The 23,412-nt window shown below is 40.8% G+C and overlaps 2 protein-coding genes across 2 annotated transcripts; one reads left to right on the top strand and one right to left on the bottom strand.

Moving 5' to 3' along the window:
• The first annotated feature begins 2,096 nt into the window (after nt 1-2,096).
• On the top strand, nt 2,097-16,400 carry cnga2a (cyclic nucleotide gated channel subunit alpha 2a). Its single transcript, XM_082178327.1, has 7 exons — nt 2,097-2,808; nt 4,498-4,605; nt 4,689-4,799; nt 13,674-13,850; nt 13,967-14,074; nt 14,498-14,604; nt 14,738-16,400. The coding sequence occupies exons 2-7, from the start codon at nt 4,499-4,501 to the stop codon at nt 16,156-16,158; spliced, it is 2,031 nt and encodes a 676-aa protein (XP_082034453.1). The 5' UTR covers nt 2,097-2,808; nt 4,498; the 3' UTR covers nt 16,159-16,400.
• A 2,770-nt stretch (nt 16,401-19,170) lies between these two features.
• On the bottom strand, nt 19,171-23,071 carry LOC309505026 (E3 ubiquitin-protein ligase TRIM35-like). Its single transcript, XM_082178382.1, has 6 exons — nt 22,850-23,071; nt 21,396-21,491; nt 21,053-21,283; nt 20,913-20,935; nt 20,713-20,831; nt 19,171-20,373 (listed from the first exon to the last, which is right to left on the bottom strand). The coding sequence occupies exons 1-6, from the start codon at nt 23,054-23,056 to the stop codon at nt 19,829-19,831; spliced, it is 1,221 nt and encodes a 406-aa protein (XP_082034508.1). The 5' UTR covers nt 23,057-23,071; the 3' UTR covers nt 19,171-19,828.
• Nucleotides 23,072-23,412: the final 341 nt, after the last annotated feature.

The raw sequence follows: 23,412 nt of genomic DNA, 5'->3' as shown, positions 1-23,412 counted from the left end.
ATGATCCGAACCTCCCCATTCAGTACGTATTGGATCATCCAACTACGTCATCGTGCTACAGGTTGCAGCGAGGACTTCTTGAAATAATCAGGTAACAAGATGGACAGGGTTAGACAATGACAGAGAGCACATGGCACAAAGAAGCACATGACAAGCCATGTGCTCATACCAAACATGACTAAAACACAAGCACATGGCCAATGAAAACAATCACAAGCCATGTGCTCACACAAAACGAGACATGAACACACAGCTAATGAGACCTCATAAGCTGTGTGTTCACACAAAACATGACAAGAAAGCACGCAGCCAGTGAAAAACACAAGCTGCGTGCAACACAGCACAAGACAAAACAAGACATGAAAGCACGTGGCGATGTAAACATGAACTACACTACACAAAGCACAACAAACACATGGACAGAAAAGCGTGTGGTTTTGAGTTCGCTCGGGCCACACTCACACAAGACAGAGCGCGCGAGAATGAGCAAATACTCACTCTGTGCGCTCACAACAGACGACAAACACACGGAGCATGAATGTCCGAATCCCGACACAAAACCAAAACCAAACTAGACCGAAGTGCCGGGATCCGAACACCACGCCCTGCTCAAGACAATACACATGGACAGAAAATCACACAGCTCGAGCACGCTCAAAACCGTGCGCTCACACACAGACAAGACAATACAGGAGTGTCAGGGCTCTGTCACAAAACTGAGAATAAACTAGACATTAGTGACAGAACCCTGACATATATGGGACTGATTATGTTTGCCCATGTCAAACCTATTTGTTAAATCCAACTGGGCCCCATTTGTGTGAGCCCATACACTTATTTCCCATTAGTCACCCAACTTGTACCCACATAGGGACAACATGGTTGACCCAAATAGGCCCCAGATAAAATGCCCACCAATTTATCTAATAAAATAACCCCTGTGGGTCCCACATACACATGTTGGCTGGGAGGGCAGAGCTGGAGACCACCATGGTGGAGCCGTCAGAGATGGAGACCACGACGGGGCCGTTGGAGCTGGACAGCTGGAACAGAGAGAGAGAGTCCAGAGTGATCAGGGGTGGCTTTAGTGGGCATGACGGTGTAACGAGTTAGCTCAAAGGGGAAATATTAATAATAACTCATAACTTGTTATGATTAATTATTAATATTTGGGTCAGTTAATTGGATTAACTTGATATAGCTAAATTAATATTACAATCAATTAATCAGTTCGTCCAACAAACTCTTTTGATTATTCATTTATTCTAAGAAAAGCGTATATTCATGGCCACCGAAAATTTATTATTTCTTAGCATGTACAGCGCTTAGAGCATGTAACAAGATCAAGATCATAAAATAGATATTTATTTATTAATAAAATAAGAAAATTATTTCTGAAGAATCATGTGACTGAAGTAATAGTGCTGAAAATACTGCTTTGAATCATTGTAAAAAAAAAAAAATCCATTTTAAAATGTATTTAAATAGAAAAAAGTTATTTTAATTTGTAATAATATTTCACAATATTACTGTTTTTGCTGTATAAATGCAGCAATGGTGTGCATAAGAGACTTCTTTCCAAACAAAAACAAAATCTTAAATATGCCTAACTTTTGACTGCCCAGGTGTCTTTTGGCTAATTTCCTTAAAGTCCCTCTGTGGTGAAAATCAAGCTTTTAATGTTGTTTATATGTCTATGTGGTATTTTTAATATGCTTTAAGACAAATCATGTGCAAATTCATAAGTCGACACCATTGCTGAGTATTTTCTCCTTAAAACTGCAGTGAACCAAAGACAGTCTCAAAAACACACTTTGAAATCGCTGGTGTTTCTGACGTCACAAACTACCTTGTAACCAATCAGATCAACGTGTGATCGTCAACGAGTGGATCTCTGAGCTGAGTGAGTGAGTGGAGGCGGGGATCATTTGCATATTCATAGAACCACGAATACTAAATGAGGCAAGGGTGTCGCGTTACATTCAAAGTATTTTAAGGCATAAAATGTTTAAATGTCATTTTGGTGATCAAAGATGTGTTTTAAATGACAAAATGATTGTCTACGGGGGGACTTTAAGATGAGCCTTTAGACCAACTATTATATACATGTGTACAGAAAAATAAATATATCGTTTCTCGTCATCGTTTCTCTAGTGTAGGGAATCAATCAGACAGCAGCAGTAAAACCACTGATGACATGGTTGAGGAATACAGCAGCAAACAGTGCTTGTGTGTGTATTCAAGTGCTCGCCGGAGCAAAGGCTGAGCATCAAAAACACAACGCTGCAATCAGTGCACTTCAAACGCACAAGCATCTGCTGGAATAACAATCAGCCTCTCTGCTCTCACAAAACCACAGGACCACCTTTGAATCTCACAACTGCGCTGGGCATACAAACAGATCAGAGCTTAGAGAAACAGAGGACGGAGAAAAAGACATTGAGATTGATGTTGCTCCGCTGGGAGAGATGGAGTGGGATGTGAGGAGGCGGTGGAGAGGTGTGTGATGTCTGGAGAGCTGAATGGTAATGTGTCCCACGTCCCCCTCCCTGCCTCCAGACACTCAACTGCCCTCTCAGCCTCATTTCAATCACAACACAGCCCTTCACTTCAGATTTCTCTGGAACAAACGCAGCAGATCCATGAACCAGACAGATAAAACATCACTGCGCTGAAGTCAGAGGAAGAATCTGCAGAACTCAGGAGAGGAAGGATGTTTCAACACTTCAGATGCACGTTCTTCAAAGTTATGGAGAATTAATACAAAGCATCTCTTCAAAAACCTGAAACAGCCCAAATTACAAGAAGGTGAGTGAATCAACACAACACTTCTGTTCCTTAATCGTCAATGTACTGCTATTTGCTATTACATGGTCATATTCTAAGTAATAGTAATACTTAATTTGTTTAAATAAGATGTGGAAATATTACCTTGTCAGATCTTGATGAGTTCCTGAAAAAGCTGTTGGTGTTTAGTGCTATTCACAGCTATGGCTTCAAATGCAGTCATAATTTATATTTATTCTAAGGTGACTTAGTCATCTCATGATCACAGTGTTTTTAAAAGCTGCGAACAGCTGAACAGTTTTAACCATTTTCGATTCAGTTTCTAAATTGTGGTCAAAAGTGTACATATATGTTGCAAAATCTGCAAAATGTTCATTATGTTGACAAAATAATAAAAAGATGAATCTTAAAAGCATAGAGTCACTGCTGGAAAGGGTTCAAATATGCGAAAGATGCTGGAAAACCAAATAATTTGTGGGACCTGGAGGATTTTTCTGAAGAACGGTGCTCAGTTTAACTGCTCGGGACAAACAAGGGATTCATTAACAACCATCACAAAAAAAAAAAAAACTAAAAAAAACACACACACAAAAAAACAAACAGTCGTGGATCATCTAGGGTGCTACAGTAATGACACACAGTATTAAGATTCAAGGGGCATTTTAATGAATTCAACTATTATTTTGTCTGCTAACATCTTATATGTAAAATATCTTATTCAGGACACTATAAAGTATTATTTTTCCACTATAACTTTTGTGGAATAGGATGGTTTCATGGATGTTAAAGCTTCTTCATGGAACCATAGATGCCTGTATATTATTACAACATTTCAACCTTGTTAAAATTAATAATGTTTTCGGGGTTGTTTGTTAACAATAGGGTGGTTGATATATAATCAATGTAAAAATGTCCAAACTGCAAATGTCATCATATTACTCAACATTACAGACAAAACTATCAGTAAGAAAAACAACATAACACAGCTGAATATATTATAATAGTGAGCTTGTTTTTTTTAAGGGCGAAGCATAAGTATTACACATACAGACCAAAATCTATCAAAAGTAATTAATTTCCAATAAATCAGTAACTGCTGTGAATGAACCCAATCCAGTTCACTGCCATGAATACTAAGAGCCTCCCCATAATTACATTGGATTTTCAGAGAGTCCTGCACAGTTGTCCATCTTGACCTTTGTACAGTGAACGCCATACTTTACTGCTATAGCATTAAACACAGCCAGGCCTGTGCTGATCTTGTGTTACAAAAGGAATGTCACTTTAATGTCTTCATTTAGTAAGTAAAATTTACAATTAACACAATCATGTCCTGTCATCAAGAAACCTTTGAAATGCTTATAGACCATTAAACGTTAATTTAACTTTTGTATGTCCCAATAATATTGACAAGCTATTTGTCAAGTTGCCTGATATTATTAAATATATTGCTGTCCATTTTAAAAAGAAATTAACAAAATTAACACACCATTTAATGTCTCTTAAGTAATCATACAGGCGGAACAAACTCATACAACCTAACACCAGCTGAGAAGTATGTGCACGCCACAAAATTATTTGAGATATTTCTAACTGGTTTTCTTCAGTAATATGACAATTTGTTCAATATAGCATTTTTGTACAAATTTCAGTACAAGATTTTCAGTACAAATTTTGTAGAAGATTCAGTTCTACAAAACTCTTTTACAGAATGACCGGACAAGTGTTGGTGGAGAGCATGGATTTATCAGCCCACAGACTGTCTGTGAAGACTTCTGTTGAAGATGAGTCAGAGCGTGCCGATAGCACTATCAGCCGGTGAGATATTTTAGAACTCAACAATCAGCTGTTACGGTCTATCAGTCTGTATAAATCCCAGTTTGACTCTTTTGCTAATGCAGTGGTCAGTCCATATGTGATGACACTTCATCAGAATTACAGCGAGTGGCCACCCTCGAACCACGTGGACTGAACTCACAGAACTCCTTCCGTGGCAGAGGGGCGCTGTCCAGGTGAGTGTCACAGACAGTTTCTTCTGTTCATTTGGGTTTATGCAAGTATGGCCTGCTTGGGAATTTGAATTTGAAATTGGTTAAAGGTATACTTTGGCCCTCTAGCGGTTAAAAGACAAAACGTCATGCATTTTGCAGAAGAACATTGTTTTGGTTGTGCTTTGGCTCTATGTGACTGTGTGATAAATATGGTTATTTCTCATAACTAAAGAGAGAGATTATCCTACTGCTCACAAAACATGCACTACTAGGCTTAAGAGATATAAGCAGTTTAGATGATAAGGATCTCAAGATACCAGATGACATCCGGTGGCGCAGCACTGCTTGCGACACGGGCACGAGATAACAGGTGCATGTGGTCGTCTAAGTTTGTCTAAGTTGTCTAAGTTAAGTTTGTCAAATTCGTCAAGTCTATGTCAAGAGTGTTGAAGTGCTGCTGTGGTCTGCTGAATGAGGAAGAAGTGAACAAGGAAGTGAAGTTATGATGGGAATTAAGAGAGTCACCGGCGTGTACCCGCCTTTTGCACCCGCTTACAATATGATGGCACCACACTCGCCGAAGGAAATGAGCAGACGCTGAGGGAGTACGGCAGGGACTGGCTGTTGTCCTTGAGGAGGAAAGTAACACCAGAACCGGGCTTGTTAGACCATGTTCCGGAGGAGCTGTTACGACAGCGCGGAGGTAACCGGCCGCGGAAACGAGGGAGAAGGGGCGGCATTAAACTACGCCTTCGCCGGAGGGCCACAAGGCCGCCGCTGCCGTCTATACTCTTTGGCAATGTTCGCTCCCTAAGGAATAAGATGGAGGAGTTGAGGCTTAATACAAAGGCCTGTAATGAATATCGCGAATCTTGCCTAATGATTTACACAGAGACTTGGCTACAAGAGGATTTTCCAGACTCATTGGTGCAGGTACGAGGCTTCTCATGTGTGCGTATGGACAGAAACAATGACTCAGGGAAGATGAGGGGGGGTGGGATTTGTGTTTATATTAATGACTCTTGGTGCAATAATTATACGATAAAATGCAGGGTGTGCACTCCTGATCTTGAACTTATTTGCATTAGTTTGAGACCTTTTTATTTACCTAGAGACTATGGGAACATCTTTTTATGCTCGGTATATATCCCGCCCAGTGGGAACGCATCTAAAGCAGCTTCACGTGTAGCAGACTGTGTCCACCAGCAGCTAAAGGATAAACCAGATTCCCCTATATTTGTTCTCGGAGACTTCAATCATTGTAAATTGGAGCTGTCTCTTCCTGGATTCCAGCAATATGTTAAAAACAGCACACGTAAGAATAGGACGCTAGATAAATGCTATGGCAACATTAAAGATGCATATGCTGCCAGAATTAAACCCCCCCTCTCAAACTCGGATCATAACATCATCCATCTGATCCCCACCTTTAAGTGTGCCATTAAAAAAAGCAAACCCGTCTCAAAAACTGTCAGTGTGTGGCAGGATGAGAGCAAGGAGACGTTGAGTGGATGCTTCCTGGCCACAGACTGGGATGTCTTTTATCAGGACAACGATGTTGACAATATTGCGGAAACAATAACGGGGTATATCCATTTTTGTGTTGATACTGTTGTGCCGAAAAAGTCGATCACTATATATCCTAACAACAAAGACTACATAACACCTGAAATTAAACATCTGATCAGGAGGAAAAAGCAAGCATTCCGGAATAATGATTTGATGGAACTGAGATCAATACAAAAAGACCTGAGGGGGAAACTGAAGAAGGCGCGAGAGGAACACAGTAAACGAGTTAGGGAAGCCTTTTTAACGAATAATCCAAAAAAATTGTGGGACACGGTGAAAGAAATGACTAATATGAACTCTAGTAAGAAGGAATTAAATGTGCAGAATGATTTGGATAAGGCTAATGATCTTAACATCTTTTATAAACGTTTTGATTTGAATTGTGAAACAAATGTGACCTGCTGTAAAGAGCTGTCTATGTCAATACTATGTGACCCAATACAGGATAGAATAATAATTAACCCTAAAGATGTCACTGCAGTTTTAAAAAAGTTGAATACGAATAAGGCTAGTGGACCTGATGGTATTTCATCTTTTATTTTGAAAACATTCTCGGATGAGCTAACTCCGGCTTGGTGCCCCTTATTTCAATGTTCTGTGGATACATGTACTATTCCCATTATCTGGAAGACATCAGTTGTCATTCCGTTGGCCAAAAAATCATGCCCACAGCAAAATGATGACTATAGACCAGTAGCGCTGACTTCTATAGTGATGAAATCATTCGAACGTATAATGGTTGGTAAATTAAGGAGTGAGGTACAGCATCTTTTGGACCCGTATCAATTTGCCTATAATAATGGCAGGGGTACGGATGATGCTTTAATTACAACTGTACACTCCATCTTAAAGCACTTGGAAAATCCATTAGGTTATGTTCGTTTATTATTTATGGATTTTAGTTCTGCATTTAATTGTATTCTTCCGCAGACAATGTTAAGTAAACTACATCAGATGGAAGTGAACCCCTTCATTATTAAATGGTATGGTTCTTTCCTGACAGAAAGGAAGCAGCAGGTGAGAGTTAACTCCACTCTTTCTGATATGATTAACATAAGTACAGGTGCCCCTCAAGGCTGTGTAAGCTCGCCCTTACTTTTTATATTATATACAAATGAATGCAGAAATATCGATAGGAATAATTTTATTATTAAATTTTCAGATGATACGGCCATACTTAGTTTACTCTATAACAATTCAGATATTGGTATTTATAAACAGGAGATAGAGGAGATGGTGAAGTGGTGCAATAAGCATAACTTGCTCCTTAATGTTAATAAAACCAAAGAAATGATTTTTGACCCTAGGTCTATAGGCGATCAGAGCCCTATTTTAATTGAAGGAGTACCGATTGAACAAGTAATAACATATAAATATTTAGGAATTCAATTAGATAAACAGTTACAGTGGTCACATCAAGTGGAGTATGTTTCCTCAAAAATATGTCAGCGTCTATATTTTTTAAGAAGACTAAGAGTTCATGGCGTTGACAAGGATATTATGCTACTGTTTTATAAGGCAGCTATTGAGTCTATTGTCCGATATGGTATTGTAGCTTGGTTTGGTAACCTGTCAGTTAAATTAAAATCACAGCTCCAAACATTGATTAAAAGGGCAGGAAAAATAATTGGACAATTGCCACCAACTACTCTTAATGAGCTTTTTGAGGAGGCGGTGAGGAAACAGAGTTTAAAAATTACTAACGATCCGAATCATGTCCTCTACAGTGAGTATGAGATGATGCCCTCAGGCAGAAGGTACAGGTTACCAAACTGCAGACTGAATAGGTTTAAATTTTTAAATTTTCATTTGTACCACTCTCTATAAAAATATTGAACAACAACAAATAGGGTGTGTGGGTTAGCTGCTAAGGTGGTAAATTATGTGTAGGCAAATTATGTTATGTGTTATGTATATTGTGTTGCATCTGTTATCTCGAATGCCCAAGATGAATTTCTCCGTCAGGAGACAATAAAGGCTAATCAATCAATCAAGCTGACTAGCTGAAGACATTACTGTAGCTTTACCCATTAATAGACATATTAATGAAAATAAATTCCAACACAGCGCTACAGCAACCATAATGAAATGATCTTCACAGTATATAATGATTTACAATTAACTCTGTTAGAGAGCTACATATGACAATTTATCTGTTCAATAAAAAACTACTCACCTATTGAGTAATAAAAACACCATCATCTCCACATCGCTTTTACAACATTGCAAATCGTCTCGGTTGCGTATGCAACCCTCGTTCCCTGAAGGAGGGAACGTAGACGCAGTCGACCCGGCTCGAGAGGCCCGAAGGCGGCCCGAAGGCGGCCCGAAGGCAGGGTCTGAGTGTGCAGTACAACACTTACCTGTCTCCACAAGACAGCCAGGGATGCGTGAGAAGGCGAATGACCGGGTTCTCGAACCGCACCCAGCTGCCGTGCTGGCGAACAAGAGGGGGCTGAGGGGTGCAAGGCTTTTCAGGGTTGCACACCACCAGACTCTCTTGGCCCTCTTGGGACCCAAGAACAGAGGAATTTGCTCTTTTTTGAAGTGTGGGTACCGCTTGCTTTGCCTTTTTTGGGAGCCAGCGGTGGAACAGACACACACACAAACAAAGACTCCACCCGGCCTTCATCCAGGGGGAGGGAGTGGATCGGTGACCAACTCCAAAAGCACCCTCCTCCATCCCTGAGCGGCCCGCTCAAGAATACTTTCGCTGTCACTTGCCACCTGGCTTGGCAGCGCTTAGAGCGGGCTGGGCGTCCCTACTGCGGCCGGCTCTAAGCTGAGGCCTGGCTGGAGGCTGCTGCGGAGGCCCAGCGGGAGCGGGGTAGAGGCAGCAGTGGGCCGGCGGGGCAGGATGTGCCAAATGGCCTCCGTCTGCGCTTGGGCGCAGTTCTCTGCTGCATCGCCGACCAGGCCAACCTGGGAAATTGGGGAGACCAGGAACCGAACCTTGTCCGCATCCGCCATAACAACCAGGCTGAGCCAACGATGGCGCTCCTGGACTACTAATGTGGACATCACCAGACCGATCGCACACGCGACGACACTCGTGCCCCAGAGGGCGAGGTCGATTGTGGTGCGGAGCTCACCTATGAGCGCACGGTCTGGGCTACCCTTGTGCATGTCCATGAGTGCCCTGGCCTGATAGACCTGTAGCAGCGCCATAGCACGCAAGAGGAGGCGGCTTGCCCACAGGCCTTGTAAGCTCTGCCCGTCAGAACGGGCGAGAACTCACAGGCTTTAGGGGGAGACGAGGGGCCCCATCCAAAAAGCAGCGGCCGCCGGACGCAGGTGCACCTGTGTCGCGCCAGACCGCTCTATATGAGGGACAGCCTCGCAACCCTTCACTGCTCCTCCGTCAAGGGTAGTGAGGGGGGAAAAGCTTATTCAGGCAGTTTCTGGCAGAGAAAGGTGCCGTCTACGACCTGGTTAGCTCTCCATGCACTTCAGGAAAAGAAAGGCACCTGGGGCGGCGAGCTGAGAACCAGCGCGGCCCGTCCCGAGATACCAATCATCCAACCGAGACAGTCTGCAATCGGCATCCTGTCCTCTGGAGGGGCCCTGAATGAAACGGCTGGTCGTTCCATTACAGAGGGACCAGCACGCTCAACGGGGGGCTCCACCGGCTGCGATGTAATAGAGGAGTGAGGGACCCACAGGGATTGGTTAACGGGCGGGGAAGCCTCACTATGATCCTCTGATCACCCATCCCAGACGGCGCCGTAGCAGGGCATGCTAATTGGGACTCCACCTTCACGCATGAAGGCGAGTCTCGATCACAAAACCGCGATAGTCATATCCTCGCAATGAGAAAAGAAACTATCCACAAATGCTGCTTCAACGTGTTGTATACATACACATACATTTTATATATATATATATATATATATTTATTCTACAAACACATGATACAACTATTGTGACCGTCCATTTGAAAAAGACGCAAACGCACCCGTGTTGCTCTTTCAGGAAATGGGACCCATCACCAGTGCCTGAGCACACAGGGGAATGACCGCGGCAACACTGAACAGTGAACTGAAACAGTGAAGCACTCATTTTTCCGCCCTCTAACCAGCCGTCAACAAACACATAAATTTGATGCTGTTAAAACGCCAGTTGAGAGCTCAAAGCTCGCGATCACCGCTGTACTCGCGCTGTAGAACCACCAGCAACTGGGAGAGTCTTCCTAGAAGAACACCGACACACTCGCTCGTTGTATACAACAATACTCTTCAGAGACATCAAAAACAATCGTCTCCAAAGCAAAAAGTAACTAGTGCGTGCATCCACTTCCGTATTTATACCCGCGCCGCAGGGGCAGAGTGTGTGATGCGAATCACGCACGCCAATTGCATTGGCTCGTTCAATAGTACTCGAAGATGACAGGCTCCCTAGCATGATCTCATTCAGTCAAACGTCGACTATGTCGAACGTGAATGACTGAAAGGGAACCCTCAGTTCTCGCCATCTCCGAAATCTAAGCCAATGTTGATTTTGGTTTTATTACGAATTTTGTCGCGCTCTCTTTTTGCTAGCAGACACTCCTGTTCGCCGTTGTTTAAAACATCTCAGTTACCATTGTAACCTCCATTCCCTGATGGAGAGAACAAGACGTTGTGTCGAGACTGACACTAGGGGTCACACTTGGGAGGCTCAAACATGTCTGAAATTTCAGTAAAGGCCAATGAGAATTGTTGAGTGGAATTTGCATGCCAGCCCCTTTCCCAGACATATGGGTAAAAGAGGCTCTACTCATTCAGGTTTAAGATGAGGAGTTGAGATAGTGTCCCAGTCATTCCAGCAGGCAGTTTCGAGTTGGCAGGAGGGACACAAAGTCTTGTTCCCTCCATTAGGGTACTGAGTAACCGAGATGTTTCCTATCTGTCAGTCACTTCCATGTTGTGTTGAGACTGACACTGACCCCCAGTCCCTATACTAAACGCCACAACCACAACTCTATTAAACGTGTTAGAAGTTTGGTGGTGCAGGTGCATGTATGCTATCTTGTGCCAAGTAGCAAGTGCACTACAGCAACGTCGTAACCCTCCTAACACCCAGAGTAAGTAACAAAAGCCTCCCTATTCAAGGGACTTGTCCTCACCATGGGAATAGGTCGCTTCAGCCGTATCCTTGAACTTTTTCCTTTTCTTTACAGCTGAGCACACCTTATTGTTTACAATGGGGACGTGTTCTCCTTCTCTGCAGAGAAAGGAACAGTACGGAGACCACATCCTGCCCAAAGGGGAGATTAAAATGTGGAGAGACATCCTATGGACTTACCTGCTGGGAAGTGCTAGATAAAGGAAAAGCCCTTGTGGTGGGCTCTACCTGATAAAGGAGTGACTATCTTACCCGGAGATTATAGAATCTCACAAAGGTGTTGGGTGTAGCCCAACCCGCAGCTCTGCAGATGTCTGCCACAAAACAACATTTGCTAAATCCGAGGAGGCTGTGATACCCCCAAGGGACACGGTACACCTTGGCTTTGGTGAGTGAATAAAATGCCTGAATGATTGTATCTATCACCGCTGGTGATAGTCCCCTGAATTCCTCCATGTCCCATCCAGGGACCAGACATGGAGATTCCAGAGTTCTGGACGCAGGTGCCAGATTGTGCAACTAATAGGACTTGTTCTCCTTCTCCCTGATTTTGCACAGTGTCAGTGCAATGAGGCTCACTGGGGGAAATGCATATTTGTGACCCCTGGGCCAGTTGTGTGCCAGTGCTTTCATGCTGAGGGGGGCCGCTGTCAGTTAATACCACAGAGGACAGTGGAAGGATTCCCAAGTAGCGAACAGATCTATTTGTGCCTCGAAGTATTTACTACAAATCGGCTGAACCACCTGGGGAGTAAGTCTCCACTGTGAGATTGAGGTTGCCTGGGATATGAGTGGCTCGCAGTGACTTCAGATGCTGCTGACTCCACAGGAGATGGTAGGCGAGTTGTGACATGCGACGAAATTGGATACCGCCTTGGCGATTTATAAACGTACCGTACTCATGGCCATGTTCTTACAATGAGGACATTCAAGACAGCGATCATGGCCATCTGAAGGAGAGAGAAATCGGCCACATCCAGAAGGACACAGACAGAAAGGCATCTTTTAAAACATGAGATTCGCTGTGGTGCTCTTTTAGAGGGGAAACTGCCTCTTTTAGTTGAAGCCCCCAGGGGTACTCCCTGCACTTATCTGTGCATTGTTTAAAGAGAGACAGCTGAAATGTGCTGAGAGATCCGGCAGAATGGAGGGAGATGAATGGATTGTAGATTTGCTTCTACTCATACAAAATAAGTTTCTACAGGCTCCGAAGAACAAAGCTGAATGAGTGGAGCACACCAGCCTCATTTTATACCCATTTGTCTATGTCATATTCTACTTACCAATTGTCATGGGCCTTTTCTGAAATGTCAGAGATGCTCTGGGCTTCCAAGTGTGGCCCCTAGTGTTAGTCTCAACACAACATCAGAGAGACTGACAGATAGGGAATGGTTGATTTCCCGGTGGTTGGAAATTTAGCTGCCTGTCAACCTTTCTTGTTCACTGTGACAACTAACCTATGCCATTCCCACACCTTTTCTCTATTTACGAATACGTCTAGACATGTAAGGGGAAGTGACGTATGGGTTGAACTATCCTTTTAAAATTACTTAATTAAATTTATATTGATTATATTGATATGAGGACCTACCAAAGTTTTGAAAATATTGTGAACTATAGAAAGAACATAGATGCATACATCAACCAAATTAAAAAAGGGTGAACTTTAAATCTGCACAGCTATCAAATTCACTGAATCGAAAAATAAAAGATTAAGTTAATAGTGATCAATTGAGAATGAGACTGCTAAGAGAACCAGAATTATCTCCATATTATATCGTTTTTTAAAAATTATTATTATATAGGTAAATGTCAGGATTTCAGGCACTATATTTCCAGCTTCCAGTTTTCAAATCAATATTTGTTCAGCGTCACAGATCATAATTCATAATTATGAATGAGACTCCTAAGATTTTCCTAAGATAAAAGCTTCACATCCTTCTGTAAGGAGAATATAATAAAGTAGAATGTTTGACCCAAATTAATCAGGCAATTTCTCCCAGAACTCCCCAGAACCAAAGGACAGGGCACTCTTGTTGAGATCCTTTGGGAAGCTGCAGTACCTTTCAGTTCTCCATAAATTAAGTTAGGGAACATCTAGAAGGCTATTTAGTTTATTTAAATTTAGACTTGGATGGAAGGTGAACTCTTGAAATTAAATTCTGGTCAATTTCTCACAATGGGTATTTCCACATTGATTTATTATTTCCCTTTGTTTCCAAGGTTGGTGAGTATGGTAGTCACTCTTAGAGACTGGGCCCATAAGAGCCTTCAGGAAGAAGAGGAAAGGCCAGATTCTTTTTTAGAGCGCTTCCGAGGACCTGAACTTCAAGTTGCTCCCAGTCGGATAAGCATCAGTAGATCTGATGCTCATGATGGGAACAACAGCGCCAAAACCAAGTGAGTTTGTCCTGTCACACCATTATCACCATTCATACATAGCCGTATGGAATTTCCATGGTCCTTTTTAACAAACATGCAACCACATAAAATTATGAAATGCATTTGATTATCAGGAAAAAGTCTGATGTTTTCATACTGGCACCTGCTGATGACCTGTACTACCGCTGGCTGTTTGTTATTGCCACAGCTGTATTGTACAACTGGTGCTTTGTGGTGGCTAGGTAAGACAAAAGAAATGTTAATTTATCTACACACTAATCATTTTATGTGGAGTTTAAAGCTGATATATTGAACATCTATAGCATTTCTTAGCAAAGGTCCTAAGATAAATCCAATGATTCCAATGAAAAACTTAACAGCAAATTATACAGTAAATTAATCTGAATACTGTAAGCAGAAGAAATAATAAACCTACTAATTTTGCATGCTGAACACTGCATTTATATGGCATGTGAGGAAATTATTTGTAGCAGCTGTTCTTCCATTAAATCCAAGCGGTATAATTAGACCTCATGAGCAAGAGTGTGTGATCTAGGCTCTCATTTTGATGATGATTCATGTAAATAAGTGTTGTTGTGCCATATGTGAAAGGGTTAGTCCTGACTCAAGCTGATGGTGTTTCATTATTCATATCCCAAACACAGAGCCTGCTTTGATGAGCTTCAAACCAGGAACTTCATTCTGTGGCTGGTTTTGGATTATCTCTCTGATGTCATTTATATACTGGACACCTGTGCGAGACTGAGAACAGGTCAGAATCTTTTAGCATCTATCATGTTTTTCAAAGAGATGTTGTGACACTTCGCACTATTGATTGCTTTGGTGCTAAAATTAAGTGTATATGAGCAATCATTAAGAATTGACTATGTGTATCTTCACTATAGGTTTCCTTGAGCAGGGTCTTCTGGTGAAGGACCTTACCAAGTTAAGAGAAAGCTACTTTCATACTTTGCAGTTCAAGCTAGACCTCCTATCCATACTACCCACGGATCTAGCCTACATCGTCATTGGCATTCACGTACCAGAGCTGCGTTTCAATCGACTGATGCGCTTCTCACGCCTGTTCGAGTTCTTCGACCGCACAGAGACCCGCACAAATTACCCCAACATTTTCCGCATTTGCATCTTGGTGCTCTATATCCTAGTCATCATTCACTGGAATGCCTGCATCTACTTTGCCATTTCCAAGTCTCTGGGCTTTGGATCCGACCAGTGGGTCTACCCAAACATTTCTGACCCTGAGTTTGGGACTCTCACGCGAGGATATGTCTACTGCCTCTACTGGTCAACCCTCACTTTGACGACCATTGGGGAAATGCCAGCTCCGGTGCGGGATGAGGAGTATCTTTTTGTTGTTTTTGATTTCCTTGTTGGCGTTCTCATTTTCGCCACCATAGTTGGTAATGTAGGAGCCATGATATCAAACATGAATGCCACACGGACCGAGTTCCAAGCTCACATCGACGCCATCAAACACTACATGCAGTTCAGAAAGGTCAGCAAAGAGCTAGAAGCTAGAGTCATCAAATGGTTCGACTACTTGTGGACCAACAAGAAAGCAATTGATGAGCAGGATGTCCTAAAGAATCTGCCAAACAAACTGCGGGCTGAGATTGCTATCAATGTGCACTTAGAAACATTGAAGAAGGTCCGTATCTTCCAGGACTGTGAGGCCGGGCTTTTAGTGGAACTGGTGCTCAAGCTGCGGCCTCAGGTCTTCAGCCCTGGAGACTACATCTGCCGAAAGGGAGACATAGGAAAAGAGATGTACATCATTAAAGAGGGTCGCCTGGCTGTTGTGGCTGATGATGGGGTGACCCAGTATGCACACTTGACGGGCGGCAGCTGCTTTGGCGAGATTAGCATCCTCAACATCAAAGGGAGCAAAATGGGCAACCGTCGTACAGCTAACATCCGTAGCATTGGCTACTCTGACCTCTTTTGTTTGTCAAAGGATGACCTGATGGAGGCTGTAATGGAGTATCCGGATGCTAAGAAAGTTCTGGAAGAGAGGGGAAGACAGATTCTCCTGAAAGAGGGTCTGCTGGAGGAGTTGGAGGCCGGAGGAATGGGAGAAGAGCGGGTTGAGGAGAAAGTGGAGAGGTTGGAAGCTTCTCTTGAAATACTTCAGACTCGGTTTGCTCGGTTACTGGCTGAATACACAGCTACTCAACAGCGGCTGAAGCAGAGACTTACAGCTTTGGAGTGTAGGACACATCACTCTGGAAGCGGATTCCTCTCGGATGGCAATGAAAGCACTATTGATGGTGATGGTACACACAGTGAGGTCAACATCCAACTCTGAGCACTTGCTTTTAAGAGAGAACCTTGTACTAGTCTTAATGACCATTCAATAGCAATAATATATGAACACTTTACAACAATTATAGCGGTCAAAACAGTTAGTATACATGTGGAATTGTTTCATTTATATTTATAAATGTCATGGAACAAACCTTAGTTATATACAAAATAACATAATTTCCTTAAATTTTTGGCCATCCTGCCTGTACTTTGTTTGCTTATTGTGTGATGTTTTCCAAAATAAAAAAATTCCCACATAAATTAACCGTACTTCTGACAAATACAATTAAACTTGTCTATACCCACATGAGATGAGGACTCCAGACATATTAGTCTTCTAGAAAAACTACAAAATAATAATAATAATAATAATAATAATGTTTTACTCTACATGGAGCGAGACCCCAGAGTTACAAATAATTCTCATTTGGGGTGGTGACAGTTAAAACATATTTGTTAATATAGTTTATTCTAATTAACATTTCTTTCACAGTTGTGCCAGTGTTAGCTGCGTTACTCACACTCTACTTTACCTTATGTTACAGATTTATAGTAATATCATGGAAACCCAGACAGCAAATTGTATTTGGGCCAGGTCTTCATTTGCATTTGGCGCAGATCCGCTAAACGGACCTGGGCCGGGCTCATTCTTTCCAACGACCCAATACCGGAACAGGTTGGAATTACGGATCAGAGACCGATCTGGGCCAGAAATGGCCCAGTACATTTATTAATGCCATGATGTGTGGTGCGGATCTGGCCCAGATCCGCGACTCATATTTTACATCTGGGGCTCATCTGGCCCTGGTCTGTGATTCATATTTAGGCTATCAGACAATTAAGGCCCAAACACCCACACAATTTGTAATTTTCAAAATAGTTTTTTTTTTTTTTTAAAGGCAAAAGAGAACACTACAGCAAGAACAACCATCTGTAGACTTGAATCAAGATGCACAAAAAACAACAACAATACAATCAAGTGAGAAAAAATCATATGGTTAAAGGAACACACCAACTTTTTGGGACCGTTTCCTCAGAGTTAGATAAGTCCATACATACCCTTCTCATCTCCGTAACTCTGTCTGACGCACCCACCGCTAGCCTAGCTTAGCACAAGGACTGGAGGTAAACAGCTCCATCTAGCATAGTTGCTCCCAATAAGTGACAAAATAACGCCAACCTTTTCCTATTTACATGTTGCGATTTGTATAGTCACAGCGTGTACAAATAACAAGGTCACATGAGACACAGCCATCTTCTAACCGTATAAATACTGGGAACTATATTCTCAGAAGGCGAAGCACTGCTACTTCTACGGAGTGATTTATTCCAACTCTGAGCGAACAACTCTGCTCCTCCCCACGGGGCTTCTCAGGTGCTGCGAGCAAATCACTCCGCCCAAGAAGCAGTGCTTCGCCTTCTGAGAACATAGTTCCCTAGTATATATACGGTTAAAGGGATGGTTCGGAGTAAAATCAACCTAGGGTCCTTTGCACCATGACATCGAGCCAAACACCCCCCAGGAGCCTTTTTTCCCTTGGTTGAACATTATTAAAGTTAGAGCTTATTTAGAGATATCAGCCGAATGGCTTAGTGCAGGCGCTATTGACTCCAAATTTGTATCTCGTAAATTATCCCACTAATAATGCCCAGAATGGTACCAAACTTCTAAAGTAGTACAAATAGGTTCTGTACTCATAAAATGAGGCATTGGAAAGTTTGTAAGTACATCAGGAGTTTATTTAAATAACACTTGCCTGAAGGCTCATGCTACCGCTAACCCGGACGTCGACGTCACTTCAGTGGTTTGGGAAAAGCATGTAAAAGTCCTGGCAAAAAAAACGATGCATAAGGATGTTTTGAGCAGCTTTTAAATAGAAAGTATGCTCACATTTTTTCACTTTAATCATTAATTGCAGGTATATTTGATTGTGCTTAAATGGAACTAGTGCAAGTAAACTCTAGGCACACTTTAAATATCTTGCATTTAAAGACAGATATTATACAGCAATCATACTATTCTTACTAATTGTGATATTAAAAACATTTTAGGCTTAATATTAAAAAATGTGCAATAAAGAAGTACTCCAAATAAAGTTTAATTATAATATTTATACCAGTAAGTCTCAAGCAATATGTCAGTAAATATGTTAATGGGTTTGTAGTATACTTAGAGTGAAATAAATGTATTTTAAATATATTTTGGTATAGGTTTTTCTCACTAGGGCTGCAGGGTTTGGAAATACTGTGTAACAGCATCCTCCCTTACACTACATGAGCCTATCCAGCAGAGGGAGTTGGTAACCAGTAATTTCAGTAATCTGAAAGAATAGAATGGCTTTTTTAATAATGTTTTGGTTTATTTGCAACACATAATGGGAGTGAAGGGTCATTGCTGAGCTCTTTTTATTTTTTATTTTTATTCTTTTGTATCTATACTTTAGGTCAAATTACCTTTATTTATATCACGCTTTATACAATACAGATTGTTTCAAAGCAGCTTTACAGATAAACAGGAAAATAATGATCAATGATGGAGACAGAAATCAATTCTGCTGTAAAGCAGATCTAAAAAGACAACAGTGTCATTGTTCAGCTGAAGTCAGATCAGTGTTGATTCAGTTCAGTTCAATAACTGTGTAACGATCATCAACTATGAAATGAGTTCATCTATAAGCAGCTCTACAGAAAATGATAATGTTGCTATTTTGAGTCAGTTCAACGTTGATTCCATTCAGTTTAATAACAGTGTTGATGTTTTTGTTACTGTCACTAAATCCCAGCATGCACTGCAGTCACTGGTGCTGAGAACGGGTCCTGTTACATCATCAGTGGACATTTTGTTTTATTCATGGTGTTATGACTTATATTTGTCACTGCAGATGTACTTAAAATAAATTGAAGTGCATTAGTTTGCATATGGTGCTCTATACATACATATACATACATAGATATTTAAACAGAATGACTTAACAGAACTCTTAAGTCAGAATTTTTAAGTCAGCTCAAAATTTAACATTTAAGTGTGATTGATGAACGTGACCGTGAATAAAATTAACATTAGAGATTTTGGTAACACTTTATTTTACAGTGTCCTTGTTACATACAGTATGTTACATTACCACAGTAATAGCAGTAATTTATGCATAATTACATGCAACTAACCCTCAACCAAATCCTACCCTAACGCTATAGTAAGTACATGTAGTTTATTATTATTACTCAGTACTTAAATGTATAATTACACTGTAACAATGACACCTTAAAATAAAGTGTAACTGAGATTTCTTAGTCACCATTTCAATCCGGTGTGTGATTCAGCTCACTGTCACCGAACGGGTCATTGATTGATGATGTAAAACTCCAGACAAGTTTTCTTGCGTGTCCGTTTTTAGCGCGTCTCGACTGTCGTACAATCTGACATTTATGACAACTGAGATCTTACAGTGTGACATGGATTACAGCGATGATCATGTTTCATGTCTGACAAGCAACAATCGTAAAGGACTATTATACATCACACAGTGTGCACCCGGCTTAAGGACACACAAGGGTTAAGTTAGCTCTAAATTTTACATTTAAGTGTGATTGATCAATGAGACCCTTTGATTACAGTGTTGTTATTGAAGAATATTTGACAAAACTGTATTAATCTAGAAGCAGAATTAGATTTAACCGTGATTTTCTGCTGTAATAAAGAGTTTAACTGGTATGATCCTCAGAGGAGAAGTTGTGCAGTGATTATATAAGAATGGAAAGACTGTGTCGTTGAAGGTGGATGTGAATGTGAGTAAATGTGTGTTAGTTACAGGATCAGAGAATGACACTGTTCCTCTGTCATAGTCCAGCTGAACTCTCACACACTGAAGCTTCTGTTTAACAGGAAAGACAGTGACGGGTTGCTCTGGGGATTCTGAGCTGTATTCGCTGTTCCTGTAATCCACACACCAGACATTAGAGTCAAAGAAAACCTCTCCCTTCCTTTGGTTTGATGCTGTGGTTATTTCAAGACTCCAGTCTGTATTGTCTCCAACCTCCACATCCCAGCAGTGTGTTCCTGAGTTAAAGCCCTCAGATCCCAGGACACATGCATACCCGTCAAACCTCTCTGGATTATCAGGAAGTGTTTTATATACATCACTGTTCGACACACTGGTCAGATCAGCAGAGAGTGTGAGATAAGGTTCTGCTGTGTTTGGATCCAGAGTCAACGGAGCTGCAAAGAGAATAACATCAGATTAGAGGATGAAAAATTATGATTATAATTATGATTATCATAAAATCATCACAATGGTTACTGTCAGAATGGATTGAGGTTTCTGGTTTAATATCAGTATTCAATAAACACTATTGTATCATAATACATATATATTATATATAGATTATGAGGTATAGACTTTTCATTATGAGTTCACTGTATGATATGATGATTTTCTGAAATAGATTCACTCAGAAATTCAAGTGATTATTAAATATATTTCTATCAAATGTTAATGTTGTGTGTGTTTATATGTGAACTATCTTCTGCACTGGTGTCAAATCTGCTGAGACTCACTGTGTTGGACAGTTTCCAGCATCTTCTTCCAGACTCTGAACGGCAGATTACCCAGATAACGCGACACATGAATCAAAGCTCCAGAACTCATCCGTGGATCCGGCTGTGAGATCTGGATTCTGAGGAACATTCAGGAGTCAGAACTGCAGTGAATTTGAGTTCAGATCCACTGAGAGAAGAGATACGAGCAGCTCACTCACCTTTCCATCGTGACTTTATAGTTCTGGAAAATATAGAGTTTGAAAACATTTTAATATCTTATCAAACACTCTCAGTGTCAATGAGTCTCTCTATACAAGTTGTTTTATGCACAAAGAATGAAGCCAGATTGATTTGTCACCTTTAGAAACGAGTCGTCATTGTCTTTCATCCTCTCCTCCATGTCTCTGATTGTGTGTGAAAGAGCTGAGATGTGTGTGTTCATCTCCTCCAGCTTCTCCTTCATCCTCTGCTTCTTCTGCTCCTCTTCCTCTCTCAGTGCAGTGATTGTTGCTTCTTCTTCGTCTCTGAGAAACTGATGAAGCTTCTCAAACTCTTCTTTAATCTGACGCTCTGTGTGCTCAGCTTGAGACTGAAATCAAATCACATTCACTTCAGTCAGCGCTGTATGAACACACACTCCACTAATGTCAATAATAAACTCTGTGTGTGAATGTAGAGTATTTAACTCTTTATATCCTCACCTTGATGTGTTCAATTGTTTTATCACACTTTTTCTTCATTTCTTCTCCATGTTTGAGCTTGTTTTGTAAGGACGTCAGTGCTGTATTAAACTCCTCCTACAGGTTAAGATGAAAATCTGTGAAACTTATGCAGCTCTAAGAGGTTTAAACATTGTATGTTTGGATGTTTTTAAATTATGATGAATGGGTCATTCTCATGGAAGCATTTGTGTCTGAAAATTGCAGGACATCAAGAAACATCAAGAAATCATCATGGCCAATTCTTAATTATTAGGGGAGACCGGGGACAGTTGCAACACTTTTTGCATTTCTCTCAATTACTCAGAGACTATTTGGACTAGACCAACCAAATTTGTATATATTAAACTTGCATCTGTCTGCTAATTACCCATACCATTTAAAGATGATTATATATGACATATCGTTCACAGTATTTATTTGAATGGAAGAAGTCAGATGTTGCAACTGACCCCGACCCAGGGGACGGTTGCAACATGTTAAAAATACCTTAAATTTCATTAATTAACTTAAGCTTTTTGTCTCAATGAGCAAAGAATTCTGAAAATATTAACTGTTTTAGGCCTACTGTAATATTATAGTATTATTTATTTCAATAATATTATTGTAGCCTATTATTTATTTATTTAGTCATATTTATCAAATAACAGTTATTGAGTTTTGTTAGTTCATGTGTAGAACATAGGCCTAATTACAGATGCTATTCAATCTCTCCATATTTCAGTGTCAGACAGGAAGAATTTAACAATTTGCAATGCAACAAACTTTTATTAAACATGCAATTTATAACTTGTTCCAACCGTCCCCGACCCTATCAGCCATGACAGAACATCATATGCCTGCTAGACACACTGACTTTGACACATGCTAACCATGTCACTTAGTAGTCAACAAAACAACAATTCAAACTATGTAAGTTTTGATTAAATCATACAAAATTTCAGGACAGTATGACAAAAATATATCTCATGAAAAAATTTACTTTCATACCTCCAAAACAAGTTTTGTTCAATAAATACATCAGCAGATGTTGAATATGTCTACTGTCTTCTTGGTGGGTGGAGGGTCTAACTGTGGTTGTGCAGTATGAGTGTCATCACTCTAGCTTGTTTCTGATTGGAGAAAAATGACATGTTGCAACCATCCCCTGTTGCAACTGTCCCCGGTCTCCCCCTATATCCATGCAGTTGTAAATTTGTGGTTGTGCAAATACAGAACATTTCTATTTTTTCAAAAGATGTTTTGTGCCAATGCTGTTACATTCAAGAAGATTTGAACATCAGAGCAGTCGAAGATTAGAGCAGAATTTTATATCTTAAAATAAAGATATAAAGATTTAGTCTGAGTAAAAATAAATACTGGTCTATTGTGTACACAAATAATACTCTATGTTTAGCACTGTATTCAGCATATGAAATGAGAGACATTTGTCTTACCTTGTAAGATGAAAGCACTTCACTGATGGGTCTGAATGTGTGATTGGTGTGCTTCTCTGAGTCTCTGCACACTAAACACACAGGCTGTTTGTCCTCCAGACAGAAGAGTTTGAGTTTCTCACTGTGTAAACTGCAGATATCCTCAGATCCTGATGAACGCTTCTCATTTCCCTCCTTTATCAATGAATCATGGATGGTATCTGTCATGATTCCTGTCTTGTGTTCCCCTTGTTTTGTGTGGACTAATGTTATTTCCTGTTCTGTGCCATGTTTTGTAGTCCTTTGTAGTTTTTCATGTTGATATCTGTTTTACTTTATTTACCTTGTAAAAAAAAAAAAAAAACCCTGCATTTAGATGCTTACCTTCTCCTGCTTTCTCTGGCACGTTACAGTATCAGTTGCTGAATTCAGAACAGCATACAAGCATACTACTCTTCCTATTTCTGCCATAAAAGAATATGGTAAATGTAGTATGAGTAGTGTACTAGTATGTGCTTCTGAATTCAGAGGGGTTTTATTTTATTTTTTAATGCCGGTAGGTAAACTTACATCACCATCTTCCA

This window comes from Leuciscus leuciscus (genome assembly GCF_965113295.1).
Source record: "Leuciscus leuciscus genome assembly, chromosome: 8".
Lineage (NCBI taxonomy): Eukaryota > Metazoa > Chordata > Actinopteri > Cypriniformes > Leuciscidae > Leuciscus > Leuciscus leuciscus.
The sequence above is the reverse complement of the archived record's forward strand: the minus strand, read 5'-3'. Positions and strand labels throughout refer to the sequence as shown.